The sequence below is a fragment of the Talpa europaea genome (genome assembly GCF_964194135.1).
Source record: "Talpa europaea genome assembly, chromosome: 4".
In the NCBI taxonomy this organism is placed as follows: domain Eukaryota; kingdom Metazoa; phylum Chordata; class Mammalia; order Eulipotyphla; family Talpidae; genus Talpa; species Talpa europaea.
Window position 1 is genome coordinate 84,689,362 of NC_140070.1, and position 13,632 is coordinate 84,702,993.

The 13,632-nt window shown below is 33.3% G+C and overlaps 1 protein-coding gene across 4 annotated transcripts in view; it reads left to right on the forward strand.

Annotated features, from left to right (window-relative positions):
- EPHA6 (EPH receptor A6) overlaps positions 1–9,218 on the forward strand; it is a gene marked incomplete at both ends in the record, with an annotated part of 657,283 nt that extends 648,065 nt beyond the window's left edge. For all 4 annotated transcript variants that reach the window (XM_084232801.1, XM_084232803.1, XM_084232802.1 and 1 more), the window contains 2 exons: positions 7,912–8,061; positions 9,104–9,218. In XM_084232801.1, coding sequence (XP_084088927.1) covers positions 7,912–8,061; positions 9,104–9,218 — 265 coding nt within the window. The remainder of the gene's footprint in view (positions 1–7,911; positions 8,062–9,103) is intronic.
- Between the last annotated feature and the right edge of the window lie 4,414 nt (positions 9,219–13,632).

Genomic DNA, 13,632 nt, shown 5'->3' on the forward strand with positions numbered 1-13,632 from the left:
CCTTTCAAAAAAACTTTACTCAGTGTTTACTAAACTACACATAATCAACACACCCTGATTTGTTTATCTCCATATACCAAGTATTAGACAACTTGTTGTTTTTTTTTTTTTAATTTTTGTTACTATCACGTGTAATGATGTTTTTTTTTATGGCAGAGAAACAACTGGCTGTTGTAATTGAGTGATAAAGCTTTGTGGAAGATAGAACATTAAATATTAATCAGGGAGTGTGAAATCTACCTGTTAGAAAATCAAAATTCAATTCATGTGACCTCTGACACAGTGATAATACCAATGTTAATACTAAAACAAATACAGATAAATACTTATATCTATATATAGAGAGAGAAAGAGATACATATATACACTAATATATATTATCAACAATAACCAGTACTGCCCTTTGTTGAGAGCCTACTATGGATCACTCATTGCACTAAACACTGGCATCTGATTTGTCATTTAATCCCCCATACTAGTATTGTCATTCCTCAGATAGAAAATGGAGGCTCAGAAAGACTGATTATCCCAGAAGTACACATCAAGTCACTAACAGATCAGGAATTTGAGTAAGTTCCACCAATTCTAAAACCCCTCTTCTTTCCACTACAGTTATAATATCACACAAAATGGCAAGATTTTTCTCAGTAAAGCACCGTTTTAGAAATATGACTAAAGAAAACAAGAGAACATTCTATATTTCCAAATAGGTTTTCTCTGGGCTAATCAGACATCATAGATGGATTTTATTAAAATTCCAAAATGAATTTTTTGTGGGATACAGGCTGTTAGTTTATATTCCATTAGGCAAATGCAGGAGAAGACTATATGCTTTCACTCAGGGGAGTAAGTAGCAAACAAATAGTTTATATTTGCCCCACACACACACATCTTCCTACTATACTCTGACACTACTTGAAAAACATTACTTGAATAAAGAAAGTAATAATGATAACAAAATAGAGAAATGAGGAAAATATGGTGGCAACATAGTCCCAGACTCTCATCCTCAGTCATTCTTGTAAATGGAATTTTTCCGGCGTTGGTAAATATATGCTTTGCTTTTTCTTGTCATGGCAGATATTACTAATCATTACGACACTTTTCCGATGAGCCCAGATGCTGCCCAAGTATCCTTTTCAAGTCCACATTTGACAACCATAGCCAAATTGCATTTAGCATGTGATATGAAATCTATTTCTGCCCCTGGATTGTTTCCATGAGATTCAGCAATCTCCTACTCTGACAATAGGAACCATGTGCTAAGTACTCTACTCAGAACTGTGAGAGATTTTAAACAGTGTATTAATCCTTCTCTGGATCTCTCCATTCTAATGTTCAAATATATCTGTAATTTTATAATTTGCTTTGAATTTCATTCCTTCATACATCTTACCTGTTATCAGTCTCATTTTGATAATTAAATGATCATATCAATTTATTTTAAACTGACAATTTACTAAAAATAAAAGGCTGATGTAAAATAATTCATAATCCAGATTTAACACTGTAGAATCAGATTATTTAGAATGAGGAGAAGTTGCCCACAAGCATAAACTTGTCATCAGATATATGTCATGGTTTTATGATTTTGAAATTTTATATTTAAACTATAAAATTTAAATATTTTTAAAATACCAAAATTCTCTCTATTTTTCACTTTTGTTCAAGTTGATTATTAGGCATAATTATTGAGAGGGCAGTGTTTTATTTTTACCTGATTAAATGAATTCTTCCTTCAAAGGTTAAGTACATGGTATGTATATTAGATTATTTTATAGACTAACTGAGTAGTCTGAATGTAATCCCTGAATCATGAGATAAGAAATTCATGTAGGGGCTTCCCTGGTGGCACAGCGGGTTGAACGCCGCACTGTGAAGCTATCCACAGCCTCTGCAGTGCGGGTTCGATTCCGGCCGGCCAAGGAGAAACCCACATGGTGCAGCAGACCTCTCCTGCCTCGCCCACTGCTCCCCTCAGCAGTGCTTTCGGTCCGTCTGCCTGTTCTGCTCCCTGCTCTGTCTCTGGTGAATTCTCTCACCCTCCCATGCCTCTGACTGTGCCCCAGATCTCGTATAAATAAATAAATCTTAAAAAAAATTCATGTAAAAGCACCAATACAGAATGAAGAATCTGCTGTTATGGTTCTAGGTCTGTCAGTTGTTGTGCCTGAATACTTAACCAGTGCTACCTCACTTTATAAGTACCTCTTCCTCCATAATGAAAACTATAAAGACAGAGAGAAGCAGACATTTTCACAATACAAGGAATAAGTTAAATAAATGTTATATTTATTAATAGATTTATCTTTATGTCAACAGGCACTTTTCTGTTAAATGAAAATAAATCTTTCATCATGAATCAAACCATTATGCCATGGACCAAACATCTGTAGAGATTATTCAAGTCTAAATCATTATTTATTTAATGAATTCCTATAATATTTTCAGCATTGTGCAGAGAGGCCTACAGTAAATAGAAAGATATGTGAGATATGATTGCTGCCATCAAGGAGTTTTAACTTACTCAAAAAAAAAAGTCTTCCATGTTATAGATTTTTCCCAAGGAAGTAATTCAACTGATATGAAAAGATATGTGCTCTAACACTGCATGATCATTTATAATAAAAGAATGTTGTTTAAAATCTAAGATTAACTTCATGGAATTAACAAATTATTAAATCAACATATGGAATGGTATGCTCACTTTTGAATAATAGTTATGAAAACTATTGAAACAATAAATATATTATTTTATCTATTTTATGAAATATTTATATATTTATGAAACATGGCCCTGGAGTGGGAACATGCAGGGCAGGCATTTTAGCTCTTAAGCCTCATGTTTACAGTATCCTTCAAAGGGCTGGCCCTTCTCCTTCCCAGCACCTCATTGTCTAAATATTTAGTTTTGAGTCTGATCTTAAATTGTTAATTCAGATCCAAAGATTGAATGATTCCTTCATGTTTCAGTAAAATCCAAGAATTTCTGTACCTCATTTTGTTTTGCATAAAAGTGCTTTATTAAAAATAATTAAATAAATTGCTGTTCTTTGGGGGAAAAAAAGAAAATATTCATATGTGGAATAAAGGTAATATAAAATTGAATGGACCCTGTCCCATTATTTTTATTTATAAAAATAATTACCCATTATTTTTATTTATAAAAATAAGAGCTAGGAACAAGTTATGTTAAAGTAGTAAGGGTAGAATAGCCTTTAAGCATGTGATGGATTCATATTAAAACAAGATCTTACCTGTTTCTCAAAATATAGTCTTGCATCACTTTTAATAGATCTATTTACTATTATATTTGCACAATAAACAAAAAACATGAAAACTTCTGAGGATAAAAAACTTGCTTTTTAATGGCAGTATAAATATTATAGGTAACTTAATGACTTTCTGTATTAAAAGACTAGTACTATTATGAACTCAAAATGCTCAATAGAATAAAAACTTCTTGCTCTATCAATGCTATTCATTCTTACATATTTAAATGCGTTGGGAGTATATATTTATTGCACCTTATTATAGCTTTACTTATTTTAGCTATACTTAGGTCTTTTCTGTAATCTAAATTAGCCATAATTTATACATAGAATTTGCTAACTCGACCCCTCCTGATTTTTCTGAGTAAAGTAAAAGACCTTTGAACTTATATTCTACAACACATACTTTTTTTTTTTTACTGTGAGCTGCAGTTTTTGCTATAAAGACATTTCTCAAGTGGGCATCTCCCTACTAATCACCAAATAGAATAAATTTCTACATGCTCAGCAAAATAGCAGACTGAATTTACCCTGGTAGATGGTTGATAAGAAAGGGCATTTATTGTTTATTAGGTAATATTCCAGACAATTCATGTGATGGTGATGGTACCCAGCCCTCAAAGTCAGGCAATAGCAGCATCTTTCAACTTTGTTATAATAAGATAAAGTGAAAGAAAAGTTATTGCACACTGGCTGTGAACAATGAGGGGACTCTGGTCTTACTAAATCAACCGCCAATGCAGTCATATAGAGGCCAAAGGGTAACTAGGTCACTAAAGATGAGCAGAGAGAAAGGGAGTGATGGTATTGAAACATTCTGAGAGCAAATAGTGTGTGCTTTTCAACAGTGAAGTAGGCCATGTAAGTCATTTATTGTACAGCACATCCTTCTCTGACCTTTCTATACTAGGACATAAAATTAGCAAATTACTTTTTCACTCACCAATTATAAGGAAATTGTGAAAGCTTGAGCGTTATTCCAGTGTTATCTCAGGGAAGAAAAGTGGAAGTCATCTGTGTCTGTACATTAAAAATGGCATAGGAATGTGAAGGGAAAGTCACTTGCATACATTTTTTAAAATTTTGTTCACTTTTTTTTTTCCCCCAACAATTCAAGGTTTTTTTTTTTTTTTCTTTTCAAAGATTTATTTATTTATTTATACAAGCACTGGGTACAGTCAGAAGGGAGGGTGAGAGAATTCACCAGAGCCAGAGCAGGGAACAGAACAGGCAAACTGACAAAGTACACTGCTGAGGGGATCGGCGGGTGGCAGGAGAGGTCTGCCGCGCCATGTGGGACCCTCGTGGCCGGGGATCAAACCGGCGCTGCAGAGGCTGTGGGCAGCTTCCCAGCCTGGCGCTCAACCACTATGCCACTGGGAAGGCCCAATTTTGTTCACTTTCAACAAACTTCTTGGACAAGTAATTAAGAGAGCACTGTGTTTTGAAATAGGTATTTTGTTTTCTAACATCCTTGCCTATGTCTATGTTAATAAACATAGATATGTGTGGGCCCTGGTCAACGAAGTACAGCAGTAATTTCCAAAATATATTCCATAGAAACTGATCAAATAATTTAGAAAAATATTGCAGAACCTGTTCTAAATTTTCTTTTATATACACATTGCACATTAGCGTTGTGAAGACTGGTAAATGCTACTGAAAACACTGCTTGACTTAGTTTGCTATGGAGACTTTATTTTCTATTTATAGGTGAATGTTAGTTATTTGTTAATGTTTATCAATATAGGTACTTCTAGGTAACAATGAACTACAGCAACAGTTAGAGTATTTATTGGTAGTTGCTAATGATAGCTTTTCAACCTTTGGACATGGCTAATCTCTGTTTAGTGTCAAATCATGAATCATTCTGATATTCAGTAGATTGAAACAGTCCACAATCAAATAGCATTGCAGTTCACAGCAAAGGAGAAAAGAATGTGAGTTAACAGCCTCCAAAATAGGAAATATTATAGCAGAATTGAGTAGTGGTAAAAAGAACACAAGTCTGTTAAGGGTAAACCAACTCAATCTGGATCACAGTGTAGTCCTTAGCTGCATGTGTTTCATTTGGCAATCCCAATTATATGTAAAGAGCAAAAGCCCCTGGATTTCCCCATCATGTCTCTTAACGCCCCACTCTCGACCTTCAACTTGACCCCAGTGTAAAAGGGATGTCAATGTAGTAATCAAAAAAAAAGAAATTGATTCTAGCTCTGTCCTGAACAATTCCAAGAAGCATGTTTTGGTCTTTCAATGTCAGACAAGGTGCAAACCTGAATGACCATGCATAATGTCTCTCACCTTTGTGTTCTTAAAGTTATGGGTCCTGGTTATTTAATTGTAGTTTAAAGAATTTTTAATTAGTTTGTTAGAGATTTTCAATTTCCAGCTCATGCACTGACCTTAGAACCTAACTCTTACTCCCATATATTTTAATAAAACAATACCAGAATTATATGACATACATATGATGTTTTGCTTCCCATTAGAAGACATCCTATTTCTATTTAAAACAGAAACAATTCAAATGTGAATGTTGAAAACATATGATGGAATATTCCAAATGTTAATATTAAAACCTGGTCTCTAGCTAAGTCTATACATTCTTTCATTCTTTAACTTTATAAAAATATTAAAAGCAGGGTAAATAAAAGTACTATTTATTGGAATCATTACTAATATTCTAATAAAAATAATTCAGTGATTACTTAATCGAAAAGTGCCATTACTGATTCAATACTGATTTGACTGTATTTTCCCATGATGGAAAAATCTAGGGGCTTTTGCTCTTTATATATAATTGTAATTTACAAAAATGAAATGCATACATCTACTGACTATATTGTGGTCCATGTTGAGACTGGTTACCCTTAGCAGTAAACACCAAAAAGTTTTTAAAAATTGTTACTACTTTACTAGTTAATATAAACTAATAATTTTTATGTGATATGTTTATTCTCCTGAGGGGTAATAACCACTTCCTATTATTGGAGCACATTTACTACCGAATATTTTTAATACCAAATGAAATATCTTAACATTAATTTTCATGTAAGGAGAATAATATAGTTTATTGCTAGAATAGCTTAAATACACATTTCTGAGTTATTTTTGCTATGATTTCTAAGTTAATTTGATTTTTATTCTCTTGCTTACTTTACCTTTTTTTTTTAAAGATTTATTTATTTATGCATACAAGAGCTTGGGTACAGGCCAGAGATGCAGGGCAGGGAGTGGGTGTTGAGAGGATTCACCAGAGACAGAGTGGGGTACAGAACAGGCAGACTGACTGAAATACACTAAAGAGGAGAGCAGCAAGTGAGACAGGATAGGTCTGCTTCTCCATGTGAGTTGATCCCTGGCCATCCGGGATCGAACTCGTGCTGCAGAGGCTGCAGATTGCTTCATAGTGTGGTGCTTAACCCCTTGCGCCACCAGGGAGGCCCCCTTGCTGACTTTACCTTATGTAAAATTACTATGTCTGCATATATATGAAATATGTACATATGTATGTATATACACACATATCCCCAAACCTTTCCAAAATAATACCTTTATATTAAAACTATAAAAATATCCCCAAATGAAAATGTCCTTTGCATCAGATATTAGAAACAAAATACAAATTTCTGAGCCACTTGCTTTAAGAAACATTGATGCTGGATTCTTTTTTTCTTGTTAACCCAACCTTGCATTGAGTTTGCTTTGTTTGTGCCTTATTAATAACCGCTTTAAGCTATGTCACCCTATACTTGGATGTATGTAAATCTTATTGGTGTGGTTGAGCTCTGTGGCAGCAGAAATTTGCTTTTTATAAATAATGAATTCTTGTTGAATATTTGAGATCAAATAAATGGAGTTGTGATTACTGAATTTATTAAAAGTGAGACAGGACTATCACAGCAAATATGAAAAATGCAAAAGAGCATGAATTCAGTGGTAGGTCAGAAAAGATAAAATTGAACAGACTGTGGCTAGTTACTGTCTTTGTGAGCAGGAAGGGCTCACAAAGGGCTCAAGCTTGTTTCCTCAAGCTTGAAAACATGATTTTATGCAAGGGAAAAAAGGAAGAAGTTAGCAAGATATGAATTTTCTGCAGATCAATCAAATATAAGATCTAATATTGGTGAAAAGCAACAAAAGGACCTCCCCGGTGGCGCAGCTGTTGAGCGCTGGGTTGCGAAGCTGCCCACAGCCTCTGGAGCGCCGGTTCGATCCCTGGCTGCACCCCGGCCACCAGAGGAGGGTCCCGCATGGCACGCAGACCTCTCCTGCCACCCGCTGCTCCCCTCAGCAGTGCTTTCGGTCCGTCTGCCTGCTCTGCTCTCCGCTCTGGCTCTGGTGAATTCTCTCACCCTCCCGTGCTTCTGACTGTACCCAGTGCTTATAGAAATAAATAAATAAATACATCTTTAAAAAAAAAAAAGAAAGAAAGAAAGAAAAGAAAAGCAACAAAAGACAAAAGAAACTGACAAGTGAACCTAACCAGATAAAAGTGGCTCATTTGAATGTCATGAAATTAGAGAATTTTAAAATTAAAGATGAAGACATTAGATGCAGAAATATTATAAAAGGAAAGAGAAGGTTGGATAATTTTTGCTGTACCTGACTTCATGTTTTTTTTTTTTCCCTGTAGAATGTCAGAGTCCCCTGGTGAAGTTCCTGAATATCCTTTATTTGTCACAGTCGGTGACTGGCTGGATTCTATAAAAATGGGACAATATAAGAATAACTTCATGGCAGCAGGATTTACAACTTTTGAACTGATTTCAAGAATGAGCATTGAGTAAGTAATACTTAGATCATTAATATATTTACACACTCCTCCTGGAAGATTATATATTCAAATTTTGTATCAAGAACAGCATGGTTAAACTACATTTCCTTAGGCTAGTATGGCATTTCACATCTTTCCTCATCATTTTTAACTATCATTCAAATGCGGTTTGGACATACACTTTTAAATTACAGTTCTTTGAAAGAATATATTTAACTCATAGCTATTTTTAAATTTTTAAATGCTTTCTAAAATGCATATTACTCTTGCTCACATCACAGAATTTATATCAACATAGTTTCACTGTGGCAAATTATTTATGATGCACATATACTAATCTTGCATGATCACTTGCTATTATGATCATCAAATGTAATATTGTAACAATACAATATTATTGTGTCATTTCAGAGTTTCTCTATATTATAATGGTTAGGAATTTTTCCACTCAAAGATTATCTTTTGTCTGCATACAATAAAGATGCTCACTATTTGCTTAAAATATCAGATACTAAAACTAGGTTGAACGATATGAAATTGCCATTATTTTCAAACAGTACTGGCAATTTCGTATTGTTCCACATAATACAAGAGCATTTTCTCAGACTACTGAGTGATTATGAAAACTCAAATGAAGTACATTATATCTCTATCCTACACTTTGACTATTTTGCTAATACTGTTGAAACGTTATCTAATTACCTAAATTATAAAACCTTTAGGCTTCTAAAATATCTGAACATTACAAGATACTTGAAATTGATATTTTCCTGTACCCTTAAATTTGATATAAACTTGATATATGCAGTGATGCCAGGAAGAAGAAAAAAGCAGCAATTCTTGATATTTCATCTTTCTCTCTATTTAAACTCTCATTTTACCTGCTAGACAATTTTTAGCAAGTTTATAAAACAAATTTACCAGGGTGCATATTTACTGTATCTATGTGTTCATTTCCTCTCTCTACTGACCAGATCTAAATGTTCATTTTCTCTCTCTCTCTCTCTTTTTCTCTCCCTCTCTATCTCCTTCTTTCTCTCTCCCCCATCAGTGACATTAGAAGAATTGGAGTCATACTGATTGGACACCAGAGACGAATAGTCAGCAGTATACAGACTTTACGTTTACACATGATGCACATACAGGAGAAAGGATTTCATGTATGAACGTACTGCAAGCACCTGTGTTTTGTGCCTCAGCATTTCTAAGATGAAAGACATCCTCTCTACCACCCTCTCTTCTGAGTCTACAACATCACTTCTCAAACTGCAGTCTTCTGTCCTTCCAACAACAGGCACACACTTTTGGTTTATGTTCCCAACCTGGATTTTAAAATCATGCTTCATAGATCCTTTTCTGAATAACCTAAGAACAAAACCAAACCCTGGTCCACTGCAGATGATTACTGCACAATGGGAAATAACTCAGCATGGATGTGTAACTTGCTAACAGTATTTGGGAAGTGTTCACAGACTTATTGCAAAGGAATTTGCCCAGATGTGGCTTCCTTGATGATGTCTTTAGAGTTTGATGGTAGATGAAGAAGAAATAGTTCACCTTTCTGTCATGTTTTGTGATCAAGTAGCTTCCAAGTTGACATAAATATTTACTTTTTAGATAAGTATATTCAACTCTATGGGTCATTTCATTATTTTATAATAGTTCAGTCTTTGATGTCTGATACTGTCAGCAATATTAGCAGAAAGGACCAGAGATTTCATCGTGAATTCTTGTCAATTCACTATAGTGAGAATGTGGTTATCGGGGAGGGAGAAGGAGAAACATTCTGTGTTTTTAAATCTTCTATGACTGGATTTGTCTTTATTTTTAATTTTACAGTATCCTATATATTTCATAGTAGGTGATGGCTCTTCCCCTCTAATTTTTCACTAATTATACTCTGTTTCTCTACTAGCTTTTTAAGACTTCCCTTGGAAAGGCCATGAAAAAGACCTCTTGACTTTTCCCTTGATTCATCTTCATGAGTTGCAAAAGTAAATATCAAAATTCTGAGAAAGTTACTTGTTCTCATTAGAATTTGCTTTGAATAAAAGATCAATGATTATAGCCTTAGATTTAATATAAAAAGATTAACTTCATTTAAACAATATTTTGGTGACTATATAGTGGCCCAAGGAAATAAACGCATCTAGCTGACTGCCTGATATTGGTGCATTTTGCAAGAATTTTTATGTTTTATTCCCAAAAGTAAGTTACATGAACATGCTGAGCTGTTTTCCAAAGTTTCCAAGAAAAAAAGGATGCTGTTGCATACTTCAAAGAGGATCTAAACAGACCTAACACATGGGATAGATGGGTCCATAATACATTAATGTAAACACAGATAAGGTATATTGTTGCCATGAACTTCCCAGAGGTTGCAAAAAAAAAAAATCAAATGTATTTTTCTGTGAATTAAATTGGGTCAGCTAATTAAAATAATTATGACATATGAACAAACTGACTATAAAATCAGCAACTCTGTAAAACTAAAAAAAAAAAAATGACTGCTGTGCTAGGTGGAAGAATGTTAGGGAGAGCATGTTAAGAGGGGGAAAGTGGTTGTCTAAAGATGCTGATCCAATAATCAATTTTTGTTTTATCTCTCAGATAAAGGTATCCCACCTACATTCTCAAATTCCCACCAAGATTATATTACTTTGGTAATAGTAGCTGTCTTACTATTACAGGAGCATCACTTTATCTTTTACTTGTTAATTGTCCCATTAGGCCAGACCCTGCCACTTATTTTCTCTTGCTGATTTATCTCCAGAATTTTGCCTACCACAGATTAATTTTTATCATTTCAAAAAAAACTATAGAGCTAGAAGGAAGAGTCTTTAAAGTATTTCTTGAAATATACTAAAAAAAGTGGGAAATCCATCACTTGTTAAATAAGTATGTCAGCAATTGCTAGCAGTGTTTTCTAGCCTTCGCCTGCATGGCCATACATCACTCATAGACTATCTGCAGTTTGCTTGATACATTTACACAAATCTGGATACATTTAGAGAAAATATAAAATTTCCATATTTACCTGTCTTCAAATATATATTAAATAAGAACAGATGTAAAACAGATTAAATTTATTAATCATATATATTTATTTTTATAATACAACAAAAAAGGTATTTAGAAAAATAAGGAATAGAATAATTATGGTCTTCCATATGACTCTGTCAGCAACATCTGTATACTTTGATGAAATAAATTCTATAAAGTATTTAAACTTCTGTGGGATGGGCATTCAGTGCTTACACAATTTAAGTTTTTTGTTAAGAATCTTTTTCCTAAAAAGGTCCAATAACCTTATTTTATATCTGCCTAATTTATAATTCTTTTCATTCTTCCCTGATACCTTTCTTTACTCTTATAAAACTGCTTTTTTTTTTTTTTACTGTCTCTTTCCCCAAATCCTCTTTAGAATTTCTTTTAAATTATACTGATATTTTTCAGAACTGTAAGCATGATTATCTTAAGTATAATTTTCAACCTCATCATGGTCAGAGAAAGGCTGTGTATGCAAGATTAAGCAAAAACATTAAAGTACCGATATCTATTTCTTTACTGCCTACCACTCATGGACCCATGATCCTAAGGGTATTGTAATATCTAGGAATATCAACAGTTAAATTGCCAAATTCTTTTGAAAATTTTACATGAAATATTTTGAGATTTATCAGTGCATACATTCAATAATTAAAACTATGATGCATAAGCATAGAGCTTAATTATAGAAAGAAATTAATAACTTCTATAAATCAAAGCCTTCAAGAATAATCTTTGATAACTAAAATATGCATATACATTCATTTACTTACTTTATTTTACATTTCCTAATGTATACTACTGATAGGACTTTTTAGATTTTGAATATCAGACAGATGAAGAAAACATTTTATTTTCTGAGTGGTCAATTTCCAGTTTATAGTCAACTCATCTAATAGTGTAAGGCATGGGGGGGGAGATATAAGACTAATACAGTCAAAAAGAAAGATTATTTAAATCATTAAAGTGAAAAAATCAACCAGAAATTGCAAAGTTCTTGTCTTAACAGGAATCAAGAATTACAGCACTTTTGCACTAAATTACCTTATAACTTGATAAATAATTTCTGCATTCCATAACCAAAGATGTATCTTATTTTATTCTCTATTACTCTTCAAAAACCATCCAACAATAATCTGAATAGAACAGTCTTTTAGTTACAACTTTAAGGCTTATCTGAGCCCATGAATGGAAAACAAATCCAAATCCAGAATTTGAAAAATAAAATCTTTGCAGAAGGTGTTCCGAAGAGGTGGTGAAGAATGAATTACGTTATCTCCCAACCACATTTTCTGAAAGGTTCATTTTTCTTTCTTTTCCTATCAAATTTCTACTCTATAATCGGGTAAGTCTCTCATCGCAAACTTTTCTCCAATACTAGGTCTCTGTTTCTAGCCCTTTATTAAACTTCCTTTATCAATCTCTTCTATTCTCTCTTTATTCTTCCATCATATCTCTCTTCCCTTTCTCGGCTTCTACAAGTCCACCCATTATCCCTATCAGCAAAAGAAATGTAATGTAGCATATCTAAAAAGATATTACAGATCTCCTTCGAAGAGGCTGAGGATGGAAGGAAAAAGGGAATGCTGCAAAAGTCATTCTTCAGTATCTTGGATACAACCACATACACGGGAACATTTGCATTCATAGAGGGTATGAGGCTTTTCGTCAAATAGAAATTAAGTGCTTTGGAAAGCCATTTCGAAACATATGGTGATGATCCTTTTCCATACCTTCAGCTAAGGAAACATTAATTTAAAATAAATTAGTATTTTAAGACTCAAAAACTGTTATTATAAAGTCACACTTGGTGTACATGTCTGTATATAAGAGGGAGATTGGAAGCTGGTGTATCACTTCTTTTAATAAGGTCACCTTACCTTTCCAAGTTTGAATTCCATTAAGTAGAAGAGAGTCATGTAATTTCATATCAATCCAAAAGTATTTTAATGATTTTTATATGAAGATCCTAAAAGGTAAAGTACACTGGGTCAATTTGGTGGTATTCTTCCATTGGAGCATCAAGCGTGGAAGTCACCTAAATTTTAGTTTTTATGATCAACATTTTTAACAAATTTTCAATCTTTATAAAGTTCAATAAAAACAGTATAAAATTCACTTAATTCATTCAATTTAACAAATATCTAGAAAGTGACTCTTACACACATAAATTTTTATGGCAAAGAATTTTGAATATACTGTCATCAACTTAAAGTAACTCAAACTTAATATTTGGAAATTAGAGCCTATTTGTTGTTATGTTAGCTATAATAAACTCATTTAAAAAAAATCAGAGGCAGAGCATGAATGCAGAGCATAGAAACAGGCCAAGTTCCGTTAAAACTGAGGAAAGAACAAAAAGGTAATACAAAAAAAGGGTTTATGTTAAAACTGCTGATTACCTCATTTTAATAAAAACTATTAGAAAAGAATGAAAATTATGTCATGTTACTCTTACTGGTCATTTAAAACTAAAAGGCATTTTGAGGATGGAAATCACTAATATAAATAAATCCACTAATGTTTGATTAA